Source organism: Eupeodes corollae, chromosome 1 (assembly GCF_945859685.1).
Source record: "Eupeodes corollae chromosome 1, idEupCoro1.1, whole genome shotgun sequence".
NCBI classification, from domain to species: Eukaryota; Metazoa; Arthropoda; class Insecta; order Diptera; family Syrphidae; genus Eupeodes; species Eupeodes corollae.
The window spans coordinates 99349637-99372683 of NC_079147.1; the positions used below are offsets into that span (position 1 = coordinate 99349637).

At 36.6% G+C, this 23047-nt stretch overlaps 2 protein-coding genes across 3 annotated transcripts; one reads left to right on the top strand and one right to left on the bottom strand.

Annotated features, from left to right (window-relative positions):
- Nucleotides 1-10860: 10860 nt before the first annotated feature.
- On the top strand, nucleotides 10861-11760 carry LOC129941975 (dynein light chain Tctex-type). 2 transcript variants are annotated; one of them, XM_056050762.1, is made up of 2 exons: nucleotides 10861-11423; nucleotides 11489-11760. In XM_056050762.1, exon 1 carries the CDS (start codon nucleotides 11037-11039, stop codon nucleotides 11370-11372), a length of 336 nt encoding a protein of 111 aa, XP_055906737.1. In that variant the 5' UTR covers nucleotides 10861-11036; the 3' UTR covers nucleotides 11373-11423; nucleotides 11489-11760. The 2 variants fall into 2 exon arrangements, with proteins under 2 accessions (XP_055906737.1, XP_055906738.1); XM_056050763.1 differs by having other exon boundaries at nucleotides 11492-11760.
- Nucleotides 11761-20124: 8364 nt separating this feature from the next.
- On the bottom strand, nucleotides 20125-21721 carry LOC129939330 (uncharacterized). Its single transcript, XM_056047307.1, has 5 exons — nucleotides 21531-21721; nucleotides 21261-21457; nucleotides 20777-21186; nucleotides 20479-20700; nucleotides 20125-20419 (listed from the first exon to the last, which is right to left on the bottom strand). The coding sequence occupies exons 1-5, from the start codon at nucleotides 21598-21600 to the stop codon at nucleotides 20170-20172; spliced, it is 1149 nt and encodes a 382-aa protein (XP_055903282.1). The 5' UTR covers nucleotides 21601-21721; the 3' UTR covers nucleotides 20125-20169.
- Between the last annotated feature and the right edge of the window lie 1326 nt (nucleotides 21722-23047).

The window sequence follows — 23047 nt, forward strand, 5'->3', positions numbered from 1 at the left end:
AGTAACAGTTTAATGTGGATTTCGAGCTGAAGATTTTATAGGATTACATTCTTTTAGTCTTGGTGAAACCATCGCAGTCATAGGTTGATGATTTCCAACATCGTTTTCCCTGAATTGGGTCATTTGAACACCAATGACATTCGACGAAACAGGTTTGTGCACTTAGGCGTATACTTATTTTTATTTATTTATTGTTTTGCAATAACTTTTCATGAAGTAGCATAAAAACAATTAGCTGACTTTAACATATTAAAATACCATTTTCTCAAACCAATTTTATAAGTTCCGCTTGTGAACGCTTCTAAATTTTAAAAACAGAATTAATCAAAACTATGCACACTTTCATCGTTTCAAAATCTTTCAATCTTTCTTCCTAACGCCGTTTGTTAAAATATTTCTTTTTTTCTTTTTATTCCAGCAGAATGGGTTAGGTGTGAAATTTACTTTATGGTCGACCATCAGAATAGCTTTGGACCACATCAAGTATCTATTTATTTGCAGTCAAACACAACATATTTTCGGCAAACCGCACCGCTCCTTCCCCTGCCGCACTCCCTCAAAGTAAAAGTATTCACATTAGTTGAATAGTTTTTCCAAATTCTTCCGAAAATAATTCTCACAACCATTTTAGATGGAATTGGTTAGCAAGTTAGCCATAAGGAACGTAACAATATCGTCACTTTGGCGTCTATAAACATTTTCATGGGTAATACATTATTGTATAGGAGGTTTGCGGTTTGACAACAATGTTGACGCAATCAATTAGTAAGACTTCGGTTTAATTTAACTGGCAAATGATGTCAATTACTTTGTAATAGATAAAAGGTAATAGGTAACTGTGTATATACGACGAGTAAATGTTTTATTTCCCTCAAAATGCGGGAACTACAATACGACATCGAGTAAGAGAACGGGGGAGTTAAAGTTCGTTTTGTTGATGGGCCATGGGCTTAGTTTAGCTTGGGTAAATATAATTTGGCTTGCAATTATAGAGGAAATTCATTGTTAAGCGTAGTATTAGGTGTAAAGAGGTTGGTGTCTCTAGTATTTGATGAATGTTTGGACTTTTCTAATTTAGTTCGTATTTGTAGTTTTTTGATTGCGTTACTTGTTTGCGTGTTAAAAATTTATCGCATGTTAATTGTGACGATTGAGAGGTTTTAGATTTGGCGTATATCTAGTTATAGTGTCAAAATGTTTATGTAAACACTTTTTAGATAAAGTAAGATAAATGGCGTGTGAGTCAGAAAGTAAGCAAATAAGTCTCTAAGTATTTTAATCTATAGTCACAATCCTTTGCTAATGAAACGAAGATACCGATGATGGTAAGAAATAAGCAAATACAGAAATTTGAATTATTATCTGTTTAGTTATATTGTTAAGAATTTCATTAAGAGCTGAAGTTAAGGTTACTTTAAGTTTAAAGTGAGAAATAACATTTAAAAGTTATGTGCAAGTCTCTATTAAATTTTATTTTAAAATTAATTTTGACAAGGTTTTCAGATAGATGCTGCTTAAATTGGGCTAAACCACAAGAGCCCAATTGATAGGAGCTTGGTTTTATTAGTAAAATAATAACAATAACTATTAAAATTAAGAAAAAACCGTTTTGTTTATTGATTTGTTTGTGTTTGTATTTAGATAAAAAGATTATAAAAATTAAAAGTATAACCTTGATGAAAGAGTTTTTTTCTATAGGATTGATATTTTATAATTTGTTGTAAAAATTAATAAGAGGTTTCATTATGATTTGCTATTTGGGCAGCTGCCACCCACTTCTGAAGCTATCATGATTTCACAGGTAAAAACGTTATTCCTAAAAATGGAACGACACACTCTTCAACAAGGCATTGACATTTTTTTTTCATTCATTTACTACTAAGAACCCACAGCAAATTAAGGGTTTTAGGATCTTATCAGGGGATCAATATTTATCGACGATCAAACAAAATTAAAGATTAATTAGAAATGCATCAAAATGTTTATCGAAAAAGAGGCTGGGATGCGACCCACACTGATAACTTCCCATCCCTTCTGTCGATTTGTATTGCTTAATAGTTTGTAGGTTTTCGTGTTTTGTTAAAAACTTTAACAGTTAAATTATTCTAAAAAAATTCAAATTACAATAATATTTTGCATATGATAAAAGAGCTCCATTTCAAAATCTATTTTGGTTAACGAAATTTTTATTCTAAAACCAATTTTTACAAATTTTAGTAGCATTTTTTAAAAGTTTTTATTTCTAACGAAAATACAAATTAAATGAATGAGATTAATATTTTCTATTATTCACGAAATATCGAGAAACAAACACCAATTATTACTAAATTTGTGTACTATTTTTTGTAGATTTTAATTTTGTGTGGAAAAACTGACTGTTAGATTTGTATAAAAAAATTATTGAATGCTGCAAACAATATTTTTTATAATATAAAATTAATTTGAAGCCAATTTGAGTCGACAATCAATTTTTACGAACTTTAATTAATTTATTTTTTGTTAAAAATTATATTTTTCTCAAAATTTTACTGAACATTGAAATCAATATTTCTCATAGAATAAATTTGTTTAAAACTAATGTCTTAAAGTTTTGAAAAGTTATTCGAGTGGAAATTATTTTTTTCAGACTTTTATTTCTTGTAAAAAAACTGCCAATTCGCAAAATTTTACTAAATGTTGAAAACAATATTTCTTATAAGATAAAACTAAGTTGAATAATCAAAATTTTACTTGATATTAAAAACATTCTTCTTCGTTACACAAAATAGTTTTGGAAATAAAACTATTTTTGATTCTTAAAATTTCAAGGTGACAAATATTTTTTTCAGTTTTTTTGTATAATAATTTGATTTTTTCCAAAAATATATTGGCAAGAGTACGATAACTTAGGCGACAAAGTTTATTGAGGGATTTGTATAGAACAGGCATTTTTTACTATGGGAGGGGTGATCAATCTCCTCCCGTTTAGACCGGAGGGGAATTTAAAAAAAAATTATTTAAAATGGGAAAAAAATAGTTTAAAAATAACGGTAATACTTAAAATTAAGTATGATACACTTTTTTAAAGCCAACATTCTGTTCTATTAGCCAATTTCTAAATCAATTCAAAACTATGATTAGTTTTTGAAACAAATAATTTTAAACTCAAAATTTAAGTAAAAAAAGTTAAAAAAAGGTTTTAAGTGTAATTTTTCAATTCTTCAAGATTATCTACTATTGTTTTCATTTTAGAATTTATTGATTTTATTTGTTTTTGATCACAAACTGAAAACTAGATGATTTTATGTCTTCTATTTCTTGAGAAAATTGAAAATTATCAGAAAAAAAATATTTTAATTAAATTACTTTTTTTTGCTTGAGTGGTCTTATTTTGATAGGTATAATGGTAGGTGCAAATTTAGGTGTATGCAACAGTAGGACCCCCTGCTAGGGAACACTATACGATTTGGGGTGGAGTGGGTGCAAGGTGGGGGACGCAAGGTGCGGTGGGTGCAAGATGCAGTGCATGCAAAGTAAGAATTTAAGAAAAATGTATTTACCCTAGGTATATCTTAATTCATATTCGATTATAACTATCAAAATAAGATTACATAAATACTTAAGCAAGAAAAAATTAATTTAATTAAAATATTTTTTTTTGGTAATTCTCAATTTTCTCAAGAACTAGACTGCAACAATATTTTTAACATGTCTTTGTCCACTGCGCATGTGCAGTTTTTTTAATAATAATGTTGCTCAACTTTTATAGACACGTTGCCTTAAAAACTTTACAAAATAAATCAAAAGATCCCAACTGGTTCACCAATGAAATACGTATCTTAATGCAGCAACGTGATCGAGCGTACAACTCGTGAAAAACGTATCGTTTATCTGAACTTAGACAAATATATCAGTCACTTCGCAATAGAGTTGTAATGGAAATTCGTTCAGCCATGAATAGGATTTATTCGGGTAAACTTAATACCGACAGCTTTAATAACCGACAGCTGTGGAGTAATCTGTATAGCATTGGGTTTAGTAAATCAAAACATAGTCATATCGAGAATGTTGACGGTAACTTTTTAAATATAAAATTCGTCTGTACTCCTCTGCCAACTTCTCTATCTAACTCTGTGCTTCCAGTTCAAATTTTATCAGCGTAAAATACTTCCTCCAACTTCGACTTCACAGGTGTTAGCAGTATTGAAGTTGTTGAAAGTCTACTTTCAGTAAAGTCAAATTCCAAAGGCCTCGATGAAATGCACCCTTCCTTTTTAAAAATTTTACTTTCCGTTGTGTTGCCGTATATCACTCATATCATCAATACTATCCTTACTACTAGAGAGTTTCCTTCTGACTGGAAATTGGCAAAAGTTATACCTATATCAAAAAGTGTAGCGAATATAGGCCAATTTCCATTTTAGCTTTTCTTTCAAAAGTTTTTGAAAGGATCATGAAAAATCAAATATATGAGTTCCTTAAGGAGAACAATCTTTTAACTCCAAGACAGAATGGCTTTCGAGAGAAGCATAGCTGTGTTACGGCTCTGCTTGATGTCATAGAGGACTTCCGTCAAGCATTGGATGGCGATGAAGTTAATTTTTTAGTCCTCCTTGATTTTTCGAAGACACAGCAAACTCGCAAATAAACTTCGTCAGCATTATAACTTCTCCTCTGATGCAGTAAAACTTATTTCTACCTATTTATCTGGAAGAATGCAAGCAGTTGAAGTAGGTAACAGGTTGTCTGACTTTCTTCCAACCACTAGTGGAGTTTCACAGGGATCTATTCTGGGACCATTACTTTTTTCTTTATATGTGAACAACATACCCTTTGTTAATCATAACTGCACACTACATATGTATGCTGACGATGTATAGATGTATCTTGGCTGCGATCTTCGTCTTATTGAAGATGGTGCTTACCGCCTTAATGAAGACCTTGAAAAACTATCAGGTTGGGCACGGTTGGACTGATATTAAATCCATCTAAATCTAAGTGTTTAGTTACATCTAAAAGAGTTCTGGATTTGTCATACTTCCCACAAATTATTTTAAACAATACAACTATTGAATATGTGGACTCTGCTCGGAATCTTGGAGCAATTTTTACTCGTAATTTGACATGGGATAAGCATATTAACGCTTTAATTGGAAAATCATACGGAGTATTACGCATGCTTGGGGCTCCCAGGCCTGTAAACCTATGAAGGCCTATAAAAGTAAGTTTAACGTCATTTTCAACAGCATCATCAGATACATTTATGGGCTTCATAGATACGACAGAGTATCTCATTTTTCAAATAGTTTACTTGACATGGCATTAGAAAACTAGTTTCAGTTTCGTACCTTACCATTGTTTCCCGATGTCCTGCTTACACACCAACCACCCTATCTAAGAAGGACTTTTCAGTTAGGTCTGACCAATTGACCCGATATGCCTCCCTAACATCTGAGCTCCAATTTTGTATTAATGCTACACGTAAGTGGAATTCTTTGCCTCGCAAAGGTGGAATTGGCAAAATATAATTTCACTAATTCCTGCTAAAATACGATGAAATAATGGTATCGCATTTGCTTTGCATCTTCTGGCATTCCGGCAACTTTATTGGATGGAGGCAGAACAACTCATTCAGTATATAAACTACCACATCCATGGCCACAGTGCTGAAACAGTGTAAAATTATCATTTGGGATGAATGCACTTTGGCACACAAACATTAGCTTGACAGACTATTTTGCGGCACTCTGTTACTCCTTTCAGGTGATTTCGTACAAACACCGCGTTCAACGAACGCTGATGAGATCAACACGTGCTAAAAATCATGGCCACTGAGGAGTAATGTTGAAAAAGTAGAACTAAAGGTGAATATGCGTGTTGAAATGATTCAAGATCCATCCGCTGAAACATTCTCAAAGCAACTGTTGGACATAGGCAACGGAAAAGTTATAACGGATGAAGCTAGATGCATTAAATTAGCGGTCTATTCATACGCCTTCAATTTCACATTAGATTGGCATTTGCAATGACTATCAATAAGTCTCAAGGCCAAACGATGTCTGTCGGCAGCTTATATTTGAGCAAAATATTCTCTAGAAATTATTTGTATGACAAAGCAACGTGTGTCGGGTCAGCTAGTTTTATTATAAATATTGTATAATTTTTGCCTACAACTTTATCTTTCTTTTCTCTTATTCTTTTAATAGGTTATCACTATTTTATAAGATATTATATCTTAACGTGTATAGCCACATCGAAATAAATAGAAGACATAAAATCATCTAGTTTTCAGTTTTTGATCAAAAATAAATAAGAGCAATAAATTCTAAAAAAAAAAAACAGTAGTAGATAAACTTAAAGTTTTGAAAAATTACACTTTAAACCTTTTTTTAACTTTTTTTTGCACAAATTATGAGTTTAAAACATTTTTTTTTATCAAAAACTATGCATATTTTTGACTTGATTTAAAAACAAGCTAATAGACAAAAGTTTTGGCTAAAAAAAATGAATAAAATTTAGTTATAAGTACTATCAATATTATTTAATAATGGTTTTCCTTTTAAAGTACATATTTTTTTAAATTGCCCCTACCGTCTAATTGGGGTGAGATAGAACCCCTCCCATAGTAAAAAATGTTTGTTTTTAACTGTTCTATACAAATCCGTCATTAAACTTTGTCGCCTAAGTTATCGTACTTTCCCCATTTGTTTGGTATCACGTTACAATTTATAATATACAATTTAATTCAAGTCCTTAGCGTTATTGGATCGTGAGATATTTAGGGTTAACCAAAATGTTTACCTTTATTCAAACTGCTATCGTAAAACAAAAATCCCCCGCGCAATTTTCTTGAGATCCCTTTCTGCATCTTTCTGCATCTGTATAACAACATTTATTTGAAGTCGATATCACTTCTGGTTCTTGAGCTATGGACGACGAAAAAACATCGCGAACGTACGGACGTACGAACTCACGTACACACGCACGCACAGTCATCCTCCCAAAAATCTTTTATTTCGACTCTACGGACCTTGAAACGTCGAGAAATGTCAAAATTTTCAATTCGACAAATTGGACCCATTACAATAATTTCCTATGGGAGGTTTAAAATATTCTTAGTGACGAGGTTTGTTTACCCCTAGGCTGCTACGGAAATAAGGAAAATTCAAAAATGGTTTTAAAACCCTTTGGCTAGCTATTATTCTAAAAGTTCCTGCTGCAAAAGGTTAATGGATTGCGATATCGAGCTATAAATAATGGGTTTTTAAAAAGGTCAATAATAATTTTGCAAGAAAAGTTTGCTGCAAAAAGTTGATCACTATTGTAAAACGAGATTTATAATCCTCTGGTTTTTGAAGTTTTAGGGCCATATAAAAGAAAGGGTTGATTTTGACAGAGCGTGGCGGCCATACTGTATCTTTAACATTCTATCAAAATATCTTTTAATCAGTCACATATCATCATTGCACATTACATGATACATGATACAAATGGGTGTTCTCTAGTAACGACGAGCCTTGCTTCCTTTTTATTAGAGACATGGCAATCTTTCCAAGTAGAATATTTAACATTTGTTTGCCAATTTCGAGTTTACCAGCTCAGTGAATAATCTGAAAATGTTGGTCTTTCTTAACTTGCATGTCTATGCAAAAAAGCCGCAAGCCTCCGTGGTCCTCAAAAGTAGTAGAAATGATTCCATCAGATGCACGCAGCGGCAGCCATTTAAATGATGTTATATGTAGGTAAAAATAAAATATTATTGATATCTCCAGTTATTTTATTAAATTTCAATTTTCGATATAAGATGAAAATGAAACTTATCAATTCAACTATAAAGTGCGAATTTGTGATACGAAATTTTTGGAAAATGATATGGTGCTAAAATTGTAGCCTTGGAACATAATTGAGCTGATATCGTATTTTAGGGCTTAACAGTTTAATAAATATCATTTCATTTTAAATCTAATCTAAATAAAATCTGTTATTGTCTTTCAGATAGTGGATGATGTCTGTTATAAGGTTGCTCATCAATAATAAACAAATTATTATAAGACCTCGAGTAGTTACATTTTTAGGGCCGATGTTGATTGTGAATAAAACACAAATTATTTAAGAAATGATGTCATTTATTTTTGTTATAATATTATTGTTATGGTTCAATTATGTATAAAACAAAATATCAGCCAAATGGCCACCGGAGTACCTTCATGCAATGGTCCAAAGTTGAGAGAGTTGAGGTGGACGGCTCTTCAGCCACACTATCATGAACAGCAGCGATATTTACTGCAGAACGATCTGTAAAAGTAAGCATTGGTGTTTTCACATATCCTACAAACCCGGTTTGCTAAAATGTTTGCACGATTTCGATTGTAGGCACGTTTGTTCGATTAAAACGACCGGACAAATTGAAGTGAATAAGCCTTAATAATCTTAACGCCTTGCTCTATTCTGTATATTACCATAGTTCAAATTGAATTAGTCTGAAATTATGAAATATAAAATTAAATTAAAAAAAAAACTTGACATTTAAGCACAATTCACATGAGCACGACCAACGACCAACGAATGAACGAATATTCGTCGATTTTGACATTTCTTTCACATGAGAGTTTTTAATTCGTCGCGAATAAAGTTTGACAAGGAGCCACAGCCAAACACCATTCACCACTGAAACCAAAACAAGAATGATTTTTTTAGGTTAAGTACGCGCGATTATTTTATTCGTTGCAAGTGAGGATAATGTGGAACGCGAATAAAGTTTGACAGTTCGTATCAACTATAATTTTTTTCGCGACGAATAAGTTTGTTTTCTCAAATTTATTAATATACGATATTGAAAAGTAAAAGTATGTATCATAAATCAAATAGACACTAAATTGCTATCGTTTTGTTAAGAATTTGTGTGGAAATATGTCTTCAAACGTATATAAACTCACATTTTGTAATTCATTCGTTGTACGTTGGTCGCGCTCATGTGAATACTACTTTAAGTGTGGTTCACATTCAACATCGGTCCTTAAAATTTAACCACCCTTTATTATTCAATTCAGAGGGAAAATACGTGGGTATAAAACATTAAGTTGTCATGCCACAAGAAGAATACCAAACAACAATTGTTAGGGTCACGTATTCTTAAACATGAAATTCTTCTTCTTTATTAAATACCAATTGACATTTCTTATTTCTAATTTTCCAATTTTAAATTTGAAGTTATTAAAAATTGTATACATGGTTTGTCATTTTGCGGTTTCAAAAGTAAACGCAAATGAGACACATATAAAATATTTTCTTGATATTTCTTTTCTATTGTAAAGTTTGAAACTATTTCATCATTTAAGTGACCACCACGAGAGGTAATTTTTTACCACTTTTTGACACACAATGGGCGTTATCTCAGCCATAACTTGACGAATGTTGAATTTTAAGTTCTCAAGTGTTAAAAGGTTATCTGCATGAACCCGGTCTTACACATGATCTAGGTGGCCAGTTGATATCACCACGACGCACGCAAAGAGAAATTACTCGGTCAGGAAATGTATCTTGCAATAAAGTCATATTCGCCCGAGTTGTGTGGCACGTGGCACCGTCTTATTGAAACCACACATTCTCCAAGTCGTATTCTTCTTTAGCATCCAAAAAAAAGTCGGTTATCATATGACCATAAGACTCCGAATTGAAGGTGACAGTGGTTTCATCGTCATTTTCGAAGAGGTAAGGTCCAATCACACTTCCGGACCAAAGTCCAAAGAGCGAACCAAACAGTAACTTTTTATGGATGCAATAACCTTTCTTCAATTACTTGAGGATGCTCAGAACCCCAAATATGACAATTTTGTTTATTAACATACCACCGATTGAGAAATTTGCTTCGTAGCTTAACAAAATTTTGTTCGAAAAATCGCCGTCCACCGCCTCCTGTTGTTCAAGCAACCATCCGACGTATCTAGAACATTGTAAATGGTTAGCTGGCTTCAGATGTAGTGTGAGCTGGACTTTATATGGATGTAGGTGTAGATCCAAATGCAAAATACGCCATAATGTGCCGCAAGACTGTCGTAATTCCTGAGAACGAAGAGGAATCAACACATTCAGGTCTTCGGCAACACTTTCACTTACAGAAACGACAATATTTTGAGTGGTACGTGCGAAACGATGATGCACATGCCTTACAATATCTGTAACCAATTCATTCTCTTCAGATGTTGCCAATTGTTTGCGTAATCACCATTTTTGTAGTAGGTTTTAACAATTTGTATGCATTTTACGATAGTTAAGCGATCCATTTTCGTAAATGTCAGACCTTTAACTAAAAAACAACAACTTAGTTTAACAGATGTAACATTCCAGTCCTATATTTTTGCAACAGAAAAATGGATTACCCGTTAAAATTGTGAATTCTATGTTTACAATTCTTACTTTTGCTGAGCAGAAAGAATGGTGGATTTACATGTTAGTACACTTACAAAGTGCAGAAAATTTGAAAGAGGCAGCAAACTTTCAAAACCCGAGAGTTTGACAGAATACACACGTAGAAACTCTGCTATAATGTTAAGTTATATTACATTTTTAATGCCATGAATTCATTCATTAATATTATTTTTAAATCACATTCGAACTCGACAACAAAAATTCCATTTTTCCACCTTTTTTCTCAATCTTACAAACATACATTTTATATGTTTCATCACATTATTTTGCATATACATCAAATTTGCATCCATGTATCCCAATGAAATATTTCCCTACAAAAGTACTGAATGCTTCCATCTCATATCTCCCTCATACCACCCCTGTTAAGAATATAAAAACAGACAACAAAACATGAAAAATATGAGATACCAAATGTCAACAAAGAGAAACTTGCCAAAATGCAAAAAGAAAAGAGAAACGAATAGAATTTTCTTCTTGTCACAGTTCACAAAACTCCAACCAAAACCAAACAGCTGCAAGGAAAAACGCTCCAGCTAGTTCTTGGCCTGATATAGCTCAACCACTAACCACTTTCCGCATTTATCAAATTCAAAAATCAAACAAAGTAATTCCTTTGCCTCATCGAAATGGAAGACGTTCGCGAGGAAAACCAATTCGTTGTGGATGATGTAAGCAAAATCATCAAGGAAGCCATCGAGCAAACAATCGGCGGTAACGCCTACCAGCACGACAAAGTCAACAACTGGACCAGCCTGGTCGTCGAGAACTGTCTCAGTGTCCTCACCAAGGAACAGAAGCCCTACAAGTACATCGTCACATCCATGATTATGCAGAAAAACGGCGCCGGACTCCATACAGCAAGCTCGTGCTTCTGGAACAACGACACCGATGGCTCGTGCACCGTTCGTTGGGAGAACAAGACCATGTATTGCATTGTTTCCGTTTTTGGTTTGGCCGTTTAAACACGTCTCTCTTCTCTTATCTTCCCTTCAATTTCTTTCCAATTGAATTAAGTATATTTTTGGTTTTTAAATATGTTAATTAAAATTATTAAAAAAATTATCTTGGTATCCAAAAGAAGAACTCGTATCCAACTCTTATCGTATCTCGACTATGTTTGGGAATTCATTGCAGTTTGATTAGCAGATTATGTATATTGACGAATTGATTGACTAAATTGTAAGCCCACAGAGCTTAAGAATATGTACTTGAAGTTGCCTTGTTTCGTGTCGATATTACAAATAATAATTAAACAATAAACTTAACTAAAACAAAAATTGTGGAAACAAAAACCTTGGAAATCCTTCAATTGAAAATAAAAATTTAGAAAATGCATCATGACTGCAGAAATTGTTGTTTTTGTTTTTTTAATTATGTGTTTTTTTATTTTGTTTTGTTATAAATTGAGTCATCGATTTTTGTGTTTTGTTGGATGGAACTTGGAAGTAGGACGCAAAAGGCAACCCACAATATTGTTATGGAAACTGAGAGCAATGTCTGTCGTGGCGGATTCGCTGGCAGGGGTGTGCTTGTACTATTTCAAGTGCAATTCTCTTCTAGCCAAGTGTTTATTGTCCTGTAAGGCTCTATATGTATACGGTAGGTATTTTTTATAGGTACAGTTTTTTTTTAGAATAAAGAGGGCAAAGGTGAATTAGTTCGACATTGTTGTCTTAGTTAAAGGAATGGGTGAGTATAGCTCCAACAATGAGGGTCTATTATATAGGACACGAAAATAGAACCGGAACACCCACATATGGTTCTTTTTCATAATAGCGTACTACGCTATTGTAGTACGTAGATGTAGATCCATAATTGATCGCTGTTTATATTTCCTGTGATTAGATTTTCTTACATTTCCGACCCAAAAATGAAAGCATATTATTACTACGGTTTATTATTATTAATCATGTTTTACAAGAAAAGTATTTTGGTAACATTCTTATTCTTTTGGCTTAAAAATCGGTAAGATGTCAAACAAAGGCTGTACGAAGCATAACCCATAGATTCATCATTTTGAGTTTTCAAACATTCATAGTTAATAATTCGATACGCGTTTAATTAATATTCCGCATTTTATTACACACTTCCGGTACAAATGTTTGTGTAGTACTCCGAATGTACCGTTATACGTTTTTCATGTGTTGAGGTGGCCTCTTGTCAGTTTAGTTTCAAGAAAACAAAATAATAACATCTTTTTGGCCTTACGCAAAAAAGATCCGTAAATTTGACTTACTCACTTACTTACTTAAGGTGGCGCTACAGTCCGGGCCGGATCTGGGCCTCAGCCAACAAGCGTCTCCAGCCAGTTAGGTCCCTAGCTAGCTGACTTCAGTTTCGCACTCCAAGTTGGTTGAGGTCTTTACCCACCTTTGTCGCGGTCTTCCTCTGCCGCGCCGTCCCTCGGGATTAGAATCGAAGACCTTCCGGGCTGGAGCGTTGATGTCCATTCGCTCTACATGACCCAGCCATCGAAGTCGTTGGACTCTTATTCTGCTAATTTATGTCAGTGTCGCTGTACAGCCCGTATAGTTCGTCGTTATATCTTCTCCTCCATTTCCCATCTATGCGTATACGGGACCAAAAACCACCCGAAGCATTTATCTCTTTAAATGAGAACCGGAATGATGAGTGTCTTATAGATGGTAATTTTAGATGCTCGAGAGAGGACTTTACTTCTCAATCGCCTCCTAAGTCCAAAGAAACAACGATTTGCAAGAGTTATTCTTCGTTTGATTTCAGCGCTGGTGTCGTTTTCTGCATTAATAGCCGTGCCTAGGTAGACAAAGTCCTTAACTACCTCAAAGTTATAGCTGTCCATGGTGACGTCTTTTCCAACACGTCGTTGTTCAACGTCCTTTTTTGATGACAGCATATACTTGGTCTTGCCCTCATTGACCACTAAACCCATCTTCTTCGCTTCCGTCGCAATGCTCAAAAACGCTCCACTGACATCACGCTTTGATCTTCCAATTATGTCAATATCATCTGCGTATCCGAGTAATTGGATGGATTTTTGGAAGATTGTGCCTCTAGTGTTGACGGTTGAGTTTTGCACAATTCTTTCCAGAACGATGTTGAAGAAGTCGCATGACATGACATTGACATCAAATACATCGGTGAGATCTTTTCCGACCTTGATGGAGCAGCGTGTATTCTCCATCGTCCTTCTGCACAAACGGATGAGTTTGACAGGGATGCCAAAACTAAACATTGCTTTGTAGAGCTCTTTCCTATGGATACTGCCATACACGGCTTTAAAATCGATAAAGTGATGGTGGGTATCGATTTGAAGCTCCTGGGTCTTTTCTGCCGTAGTGTGAATATTTGGTCGATAGTGGACTTTCCTGGTCTGAAGAATTAATCGGGTTGTTGACAAACAGCTTCAGACGTTCACATTATACGGCAGAAAGGATCTTATATGCAATGCTGAGGAGACTGATGCCTCTGTAGTTGGCGCAGTTTAGAGGGTCTCCTTTCTTATGTATCGGGCACACTATGTTGAGATTCCACTCATCGGGCATGCTTTCTTCCGACCATATTTGGCAGATGAGTTGGTGCATGCTCCCTACCAAGTCATCGCCTGCTGCTTTGAATAGTTCGGCAGCGATACCATCAGCCCCAGCAGCTTTGTTTGACTTCAGTTTAGATATAGCTATCTTCACTTCGTCAAGGTCGGGTCTATCTCCCTTACAGCGGAATTCAATTCGTCATCGCCGTTATATAATTTGGATAAGTTGTCTTTCCATATTCTCAACATAGAATACGGTTCCACTACGATGTTCCCCTGATCGTCTTTACAAGCTTCGGTTCGTGGCTGGTACCCTTGGGAAGTTTTATTTTAAATAAATAAATTGGGTAGCGCAACAGTCCGTAGAGAACCCAAGACCTCTCTCATGAAAGTCCAAAGCACTAACCATCATTCCACGGGTTTAACCTTTTGGTAAAATTTAAGAACCTCATTCCTGTTGTGACTTCCCTCTATCTCCTCGATCGCGCGCTTCTCGTGCTCTCTTTTTTTCTATCTAAGAAGCCGGTGTTCCTCTCTCTTTTTTTGCTCGTAGAGCTCGCGAGCAGCTGTGGTAATTTTGTGCAGCGCCGTTTTGCATGCCTGCTGTTTCGCTGCGTGAGCTTGCCGGCATTCGTCGTCAAACCAGGGGTTTCAATGTGGTGGCCGTGTGAAACCTAGCACTTCAGAGGCGGCATCTCTGATGGCTGCTAGACAATGTTGCCACTGATTTTCAATGCTTAATGCAGGCAACATAGGACTCCTTAAGAGGTTATTGAAGACTCGCTCGGAAAAGGACATGGCAGTCTCTTGCGATTGTAGCTGTCTAACGTCGAAACTTCACACAATACTTCCTTTTTTTGGCTTGAACAGTGATATTCGTAGCCGTACCTTGGCTACAACGAAAAAGTGGTTCGAGTCAATGTTCGCCTCTCGGAAAGTTAGGATATCCTGTATACGGGAAAAGTGTCGAGCGTCGATCGCAATGTGGTCAATCTGGTTGACGGTTGATTGATTATGGATATTGAGATGTGTGAACTGCATACGATCAGCCTGAATCCGTTGTCGGAGGTGGTTTCGTGCAGGCTGTGTCTCCCGATTGTGCGACCAGGGATGTTTTCTCTTCCTAGCTTGGCGTTAAAATCTCCTAAGATAATTTTAATGTCATAGCCAGAGCACTGCTCATAATTCTTGTGCAAGAGCTCGAAGAATATGACGTTGGTGTCTTCATCTTTCTCCTCTGTTTTGGCGTGCGCGCATATTAGGCTTATGTTGGCGAATTCAGCCTTGAAGCGGATTGTCGTGATGCGCTGGCTCACATTGTTGAAAATTAAGACTTTTTGCCTGAGTCTAGTTCCAACAACAAATCCACACCCAAATAGACGCTGTCTTTGTTCTAGGTAGCAGTCACCGTAGTATACATTGCAGTCTTTTAGTTTATGTTTGTGCGGTCCATCCCATCCCATTACTTGGATGGCGGTAATATCTGCCTGCCTCCAACCGATCCGTATAGGCCTGGGCTCCGAAAAAGTCGTAGAAGCCCTATAAAGTGTTCATTAAGTAGTTCAACCTTACTGGAACTGTAGACGCTGCCGTTGATTCCATCTCGAGAACTCGTTCGCTGCCGTCTGAATAAGGAGAGATGCCTTAATGAAAACACCTCTCCCCCTCTCTCGTTTGCTGCCCTCACAATTTCACGGCGATTAGGTGAGACTAGGAGTTGATAGACAGAGGTGGGGTTTGAGAAAAACTTGTGGACGCTTGTGTCCTCTTGAACGCACATGTCTACCATTTGATCGTAAATTCGACTGCATCCCAAAAAATGTATCGTCGAAGGAGAAATAAAGAACCCAAATGTCCATCCTTTTCTGATTGCCTAAAAATGTATTATCACAATACCTGTGGAAGTAATGTCGACTACGATGTTATCATTATTGTTGAATCTTGGCTTTGGAGTGGAATTTCTGATTCTGAAATTTTTGACGTTAATTCTTATATTGTCTTCTGGAAAGATCGCTGAGTTACTACTGGAGATCAAATTCACTACGTATCACCGTTATTGAACGAATTTGTTTTTCCATCATTAAAGTTGCCTTATTTGGAAGGTAATTTTTTGGCAGCTACCCAATCAGATACTAGGATCTTGCCTTACTTTAAAGTCCATTATGTCGCCTGAACCTGCTCATTTTAACCCAAATTAACTGTTAGAATTTGTAGAACGTATTAAACATTTTGTATCGAGCAGAACACTAGGACTAAAAGAAACCAAAAGTTGGTTTTTAAAACTCTACTGTTATGGAAATCTTACGAGCATCGCCTACTGCAACCTCCTTTTTGTAGATTCATTTAAGAATTTTTAGTAATTTTTCCAAAAAGATAGGATTGGTGAAATGGCAGATACGAAAGATTTCTATTCAACTATCTTAACTGAGGTTCTAAGGAAGAGTTGGGTCAGGAATTTGTTCTTTAAATATCTCAAACATTGTTAAGACGAACTATCAAACCTAAGCATTAACCTCCATATAATTTGTGGAAAGGGCCATGGAATGAAAATCAAAAAACTGACTTAATTTTTGCGCCTGATGAAATATCTCTAGCCATTGAGGCCTTTCTACCACAAAAACATAAAGACATTGTGCAAGAGTTTTAAAGAGAGATAGTGTTTGAAAGAAGGTATCGGGAACGACAGAGTCTGGTACAGCATTCCACATTCACGTAGTACGGCTAAAGAACCAAAATCTGTACGGCTGAAGTTGGAATGTGGATGTGAATTCCTAGAGGTGTAAGTATTAATTTAAATTGTTTGAGACGAGAAATGAAGCTGGGCTATTTAACTGGAACACAGTATTTAAAGTAGTACCCGTGGCATGATGGTTAGTGCGTTGGACTGTCATGCCAGAGGTCTTGGGTTCGATCCCTGCCTATGCCATCTAAAGTCTTTTCACGGGTACTGCCTCTTGCGAGGAATTGACAAATTCTCCAAGAGTAACTCTTGTCATGAAAAAGTGCTTTCTCAAATTAGCCGTTCGGATTCGGTGTATAAACTGTAGGTCCCCTCCATTCCTGACAACATTACTCGCACACAGGAATGGCTGAGAGTTGTAAGTCACTAGGCCCTAGTTCTCAACGGACTGTTGCGCCACTCAATTTATTTTACACTATTTAAAAATAACAGTAAAAAAGGTTGAGTCAAGAAACTCCACGATGATGTTCAAGTGGCTTAATTGAGTCAATGATCTTATCATCACCAATAATTTTAAAAGCTCGCCTTTGAATTCTGTCAAAGATGCTTAACTATGTTCCTAGACCAACAGCACAGATGTTGAAATCTTATTGAAGTAAAGGTCGTGTATAGGTTCTGTAATTTGTAGCCAGATAAGTAGGAGAGAGCATCTTATAGTATTTTTGCCAACGTCGCGTCTTATTCTACAAGAGGTGTTTTGTCAAACACATACCGAGAATATTTATTTTGTTTCACCTGCTCATAAAACTTTCGAACTTCATTCCTGCTTTTGAGCCACCTAACATCTTCGACTGCTTTATAGCAGTCTAGGGCCTCCGATAATTCTTCGGCTGCACGTGGTATAATAAGCGACCTAACATTCCACAATATCGAACGGCTAATATCGCAAGAGATCGCCAAATCCTTTTCCGACCAAGTTACAAGTAACCTCTCTCGAAGTACTCTGCCGCCAACACAATGTATTGAAAACCAGTGGCAACATTGCCAAGAAGCAATTAGAGAAGCCGCCTCCAACAACGACCCCCTATGGTTTGATGAGGAATTTCAACAAACAACAAACACGCAAAGCGGAGCCGCATAAAAGGACGAGAACTGCTCACGAGCTCTATGAGCAGACGAGGAACACCGACTTCTCAGAATGAAAAGGAGAGCGCATGAGGAGCGTGCGGTCGAAGATGTTGAGCGGTTCTCAATCACAAATGAAGTTCGAAAGTCTTATGAACAGGTGAAACGAATTTCACTGGTACATAAACCTAATAGAAGGTTGCAAAGACGAAACCGCAGTCTTTAAAGCATCAGAAGATAAGTTGGTTGGGAGCATGCACCAACTTATCTGTAAGATATGGTCGGAAGAAATCATGCCCGATGAATGGAACCTCAGTATTGTTTGCCCGATCCTGAATAAAGGAGACCCTCCGAACTGCACCAACTATAGAGGAATCAGTCTACTTAACATCGCCTATAAAATCTTCTCTGCCGTAATATGTGAACGTCTAAAGCCCATCATCAACAACATGATAGGTGTTTATTAGTGTGATTTTAGACGAGGAAAGTCCACAGTTGATCAAATATTTACATTACGGCAGATCCTGGAAAAAACCCAAGAACACCAAATCGACACCCACCATCTTTTCATCGATGTCAAGGCCGCATATGACAGCATCTACAGGGACGAGCAGTATAGAATAGATCCATGTCTAGTTTTGGCATCCCTGCCAAACTCGTCCATTTGTGCAGGATGACCATGGAGAATTCACGCTGCTCCATAAAGGTTGGAAACAACTTAACATCGTGCTTGAAAGAATAGTGCAGAGTTCACACGTCAACACCAGAGGCAATATCTTTCTAAAGTCTGTCCAATTACTAGAATATGCTGATGACATTGACATAATCGGAAGAACTCAGCGTGATGTCAATGGGGTTTTTGTGAGTATTGAGGCAGAGGCGGCAAAAATGGGTTTAACGGTTAATGAGGGCAAAACAAAGTACATGCTGTCGTCAAGAAAGGACCTTCCACACCGACGACGTCTTGGTCAAAACGTCACCATCGACGGACGTAACTTTAAAGTAGTCAAGGACTTCGTCTACCTAGGCTCCGCTGTAAACGCAGAAAACAACACCAGCGCTGATATCAAACGCAGAATAACTCTTGCTAACCGATGTTTTTTTTGACTAAGGGAGCAATTGAGTGGTAAAGTCCTCTCTCGAGGGACCAAAGTAAAATAATAACAAATAAGACATTTATCATCCCCGTCCTGCTATACGGTGCAGAAGCATGGACCATGACAAAAGCGGATGAAAGCACCTTGGGTCGCTTCGAGAGAAAAGTTCTTCGTGTGATCTACGGTCCCGTATGCATCGAAGGGGAGTGGAGGAGAAGATGGAACGACGAGCTGTACGGGCTGTACAGCGACGTAGACTTAGCCAGAAGGGTAAAAGTCCAACGACTAAGATGGCTGGGTCACGTAGAGCGCATGGAAACCAATGCTCTAGCCCGGAAAGTCTTCGAATCCACACCCACAGGACAGCGCAGTAGAGGAAGACCGCGGATCAGGTGGCGCGCACAAGTGGAAGCTGACCTCACCCAACTTGGAGCGCGAAACTGGAGACATCTAGCTAGAGACCGAGCTAGGTGGAAAAGTTTGTTGGGTCCTAGTTCACACAGGACTGTAGCGCCACCTTTGGTAAGTAAGTAACATTCCACGTGCATATCCAAAGTTTGTTGTCCTTAAATCGTTGGCGTGAGTTGTCAACATTAAATCCGAGGATTGTTGGTGCTTCGCAACAGGGTTTTCTTTATGAGGTCAGGAAGTCTTCCTGACACACAACCTTCAGCCTAAACGACCAGGTCTTTGATTTAACTCTAAGGGCGAGAGCCGGCATAAGCGTTCCTTACAGGCCTGGGTTTGGAATATGTCGTAGTAGTTATATAGGGTGTTCACTAAATAGTTCAACCTAACTGGAACTGTAGACGCCAGCGTTGATTCCATCTTGGAAATTCCTTTGCTGCCGTCTGGATGAAAGGAGAGATACACCTCTCTCATTTGCTACCCCCAACAACTTTCCACTGGGGTTGAAACCCAATCTCCTTTTTTTGATTTTCTTAGGAGCTCTTTCTTTAACTGACGAGTTTTGAAACGAATCTTAAACCACACCTGTCCCTTGTGACTCTCACTTCTCAGTTACCCCTTCGTTCAAGTAATTTCAGGAATAAATGGTTTCCAGTATCGTGTGCCGAATGTAGACGGAGAAGCAAGTGAATAAAGCACGTCAAAGGCACAGATTGAACCTAGACCTCTGGCACGACAATCTCACGCAGTAAACATCCTGCCATGGATTGCCTACACAGCCCATTTAAAATCGCAAGAAGTGATACTACTGAGGTCTAAAAAAGTCTTTAAAGTTCCTCATCCCATTTAACTGTCGAATAAATGGGAACTTCGTAAAAAAAACAACAAAACCATATTTAACGAAACTACCATATATTTTGTACTTCATAAAATAAGTCTTATGCCCTTGCCTTCATATATTTACCACTCTTGATAAACGTTACATTGGTAGGCAGCCTCATTTGCAAGAAATTGGACCTCGCTTTGGGAACTGCACATATCAAATTTGCATACTTTGCTATTTTCACCTTAGACATGCCCAGCTCAGACGACAGCACATTCATATCCAGCTGAAAGTCTTCAGTTAACAGAAAAGCTAATACCAAGAAGTAACAGATTGCCTTTTCATTCGTCGTAGTCGTTCGTATGCTGGAATAAAACAATGTTAACAAAAAGGTTCAGAGGAGCTTCTTCTTTTTCTAACTTACGCCGAGTTATCAATTCCCGTGGTAAACCTTTCGCGGATATCGTTTTCAACCTTTTCTGTGATTTGCGAGAGTTCAAACTTCTTAAGACGTTTTACCCTCGACGTTATGAGCTTGAGAAGAGCGTCCATGTAGATAATTATCTTCATATTAAGATTCACCTGATTTGACTTCGGTCCAGTTTTAAGCTGAAGTATATATTTCTTGAGGAACTCAGACGATATCCTTTGATGAAAAGAAAAATACAGAAATAAGCACGAGAAACTTAATCGGAAAATTCATATCTCTTCGCCTCTCTTACGGAATATCATCGATGTCTGTGGTCATGAGGACGCTGACTTCCTCATCAAGACGATCCAACAGCTCCTGAGGAATGACATCGTATATATTGTAGACGTTTGGCAAATTCGTGGCGTCCTTGTTGAATTTGGGGCGAATCGTATCGATGATGACGTCTGTGTTCACGACCTCCTCTGGAGTCTCAGTTACCTCTGACTTATCAACGGTGGACTCCAGTTGTTCACGGAATACATCGATACTGACATTATTACGTTCTCGGTTGTTAAGACTGCGTACATCCTTGCGACCACCAAAGACTCGCATGGCTGTTTCTTTGGCCGTTTGTTTGGACAAAGCGGCGAATACGGTGTTCTGTTTCTCCTCATAGACCTGGTTGATGAGTTTGACTTGGTCAATCGGTAGAATGCGGACCTAGAGAGCCGAATATAAGAACAAAATTAACTTGACATTCAAGCTAAAAGGTACACAGTACAAATTTAAAGCACCTTGTTTGTTGATCTATTGCGAATGCAAATATAATTGTCCGTCAGAGCTTCAGGATCATCGGCAATGAGCCCAGAGTAAACATTTCCGCAGGTTACAACGACTGCACGTTTTCTTTTTAGGTCCGTTTCACATTTTGCAGGAAAATAGATGGTTGTATCCTTGTGGGCATTTTTAAGGTCACCGTTTTGGAATTTTACTTTAAAATAGCAAGAAGTTATCTTTTTGAGTTATGAACATAAAATTTACAACAATTTGTGAGTTTAACTTACATAAAACTGGTGTTGATTTGTCCCGACTGCGGGTAACTATTTCATCAACATAGGGTTTGTCCTTTGGCATCTTTTTAATGTTAAATTATGCTACAATTATAATTAAATATTATAAAAAAGAACTATTCTAAGATTCAAATATAAAATTTAATGTTTTTATTTTAAAATCTCAGCACATGGACGTGAAGAAATGTCAAAATAGTATAGTGAAAGTGACACTTGATATTGATGTGTAAACGCAGAAGACAGTTGTTACAAATGGATGTGTTCAAAGCTTCAAATGATATGCTACCGAATCTTAGGGTGATTTCCCACTTAACTTGTAGTTTGAAAATTAAGGTTTGTTTTTCAAAAGAGTTGGTTGAATTCAAACCCTAGCTTTTTTTTTAAAGGAGTTATTTATTAGTAAGAGCAAGCAATAACGTTGATTATAGTAGAGTTATTACGTAACAAGTTTTTTTGATGGTCGTCGAGCTTTAGTTCAATTATTTCTTGGCTGATATTAGCCTTAAGCGCTTGATTCATCTACAAATTATTGGTATGAAATGGTTCCCCATAAAGTGGCAAATCGCGACTCAGAGGCAGGTTGGCAGGTATCGCCAACACGCCAACCGTTAAACGAAACGTTGTTTCTAGCCTATCATTGAAGAATGGCATACCGCTTTTCAACCTGCATCGAAGTCACTTTCTGTGGATTCTGGACAATAACGTACGGGGTTGGATAAAGAGTAAAGATCAAAAATAAAAAAATTTTACCTTGGTGTCCACTTGTTAAGTCATGAAAATAAACTAATTATATTCAAAGATATTTTTCAAGCAATTATTCTATACGAATCACCTGCTTGGGTAGCTGCGCAAAATGCCATATCCGAAGGTTGCAAACTTCTCAAAACAAGTTGTTAAAAATGATGTTAAACCTTCCTTGGCATTTTTCAACCAACGAATTACGCATGTTGGCTAATGTTGAATATATTAACTTCCCATATCAAGTTATTGTAATGGTTCCGATTTGTCAAATTGAAAATTTTGACATTTCTCGACGTTTCAAGGTCCCTAGAGTCGAAATAAAAGATTTTTAGAAAGATGTATGTGTGTGCGTGTGCACGTACGTGTGCGACGTTTTTTTCGTCGGCCATAGCTCAAGAACCAGATGAGATATCGATTTCAAATAAATTTTGTTATACAGATAATAAGGCAGAAAGATGCAGAAAGGGCTCTCAAGAAAATTGCGTGGATAGTTTTTTTACAATAACAGTTTGAAAAAAAGGTATCTTACGAACCAAAAACGCTAGAGACTTGAAATAAATTTTATATAATATATTGTAACGTGATATCAAAGAAGTATATTTTATCCATTTAAAAAAATTTATCACCTCCAAAATTTTACGACTAAAATATGATTTCATCTCCAAAACAATTTTGTGCAACGAACAATAATGTTTTCGACATCTGATAAAATTTTAAGAAAAAACGAATTGACAGTTTTTTTTAATAAAAAATAAAAATCTAAAAAAACA

What these genes read in the sequence shown, in the direction of transcription:
- LOC129941975 (XM_056050762.1), top strand. Translation starts at nt 11,037, where the DNA reads ATGGAAGACGTTCGCGAGGAAAACCAATTCGTTGTGGATGATGTAAGC.
- LOC129939330 (XM_056047307.1), bottom strand. Translation starts at nt 21,600, where the DNA reads ATGCCAAAGGACAAACCCTATGTTGATGAAATAGTTACCCGCAGTCGG. An exon ending in CAAATCAACACCAGTTTTAT is followed by an intron (nt 21,458 to 21,530) that starts GTAAGTTAAACT and finishes GCTATTTTAAAG; the next exon opens with TAAAATTCCAAAACGGTGAC. An exon ending in GCAATAGATCAACAAACAAG is followed by an intron (nt 21,187 to 21,260) that starts GTGCTTTAAATT and finishes TCGGCTCTCTAG; the next exon opens with GTCCGCATTCTACCGATTGA.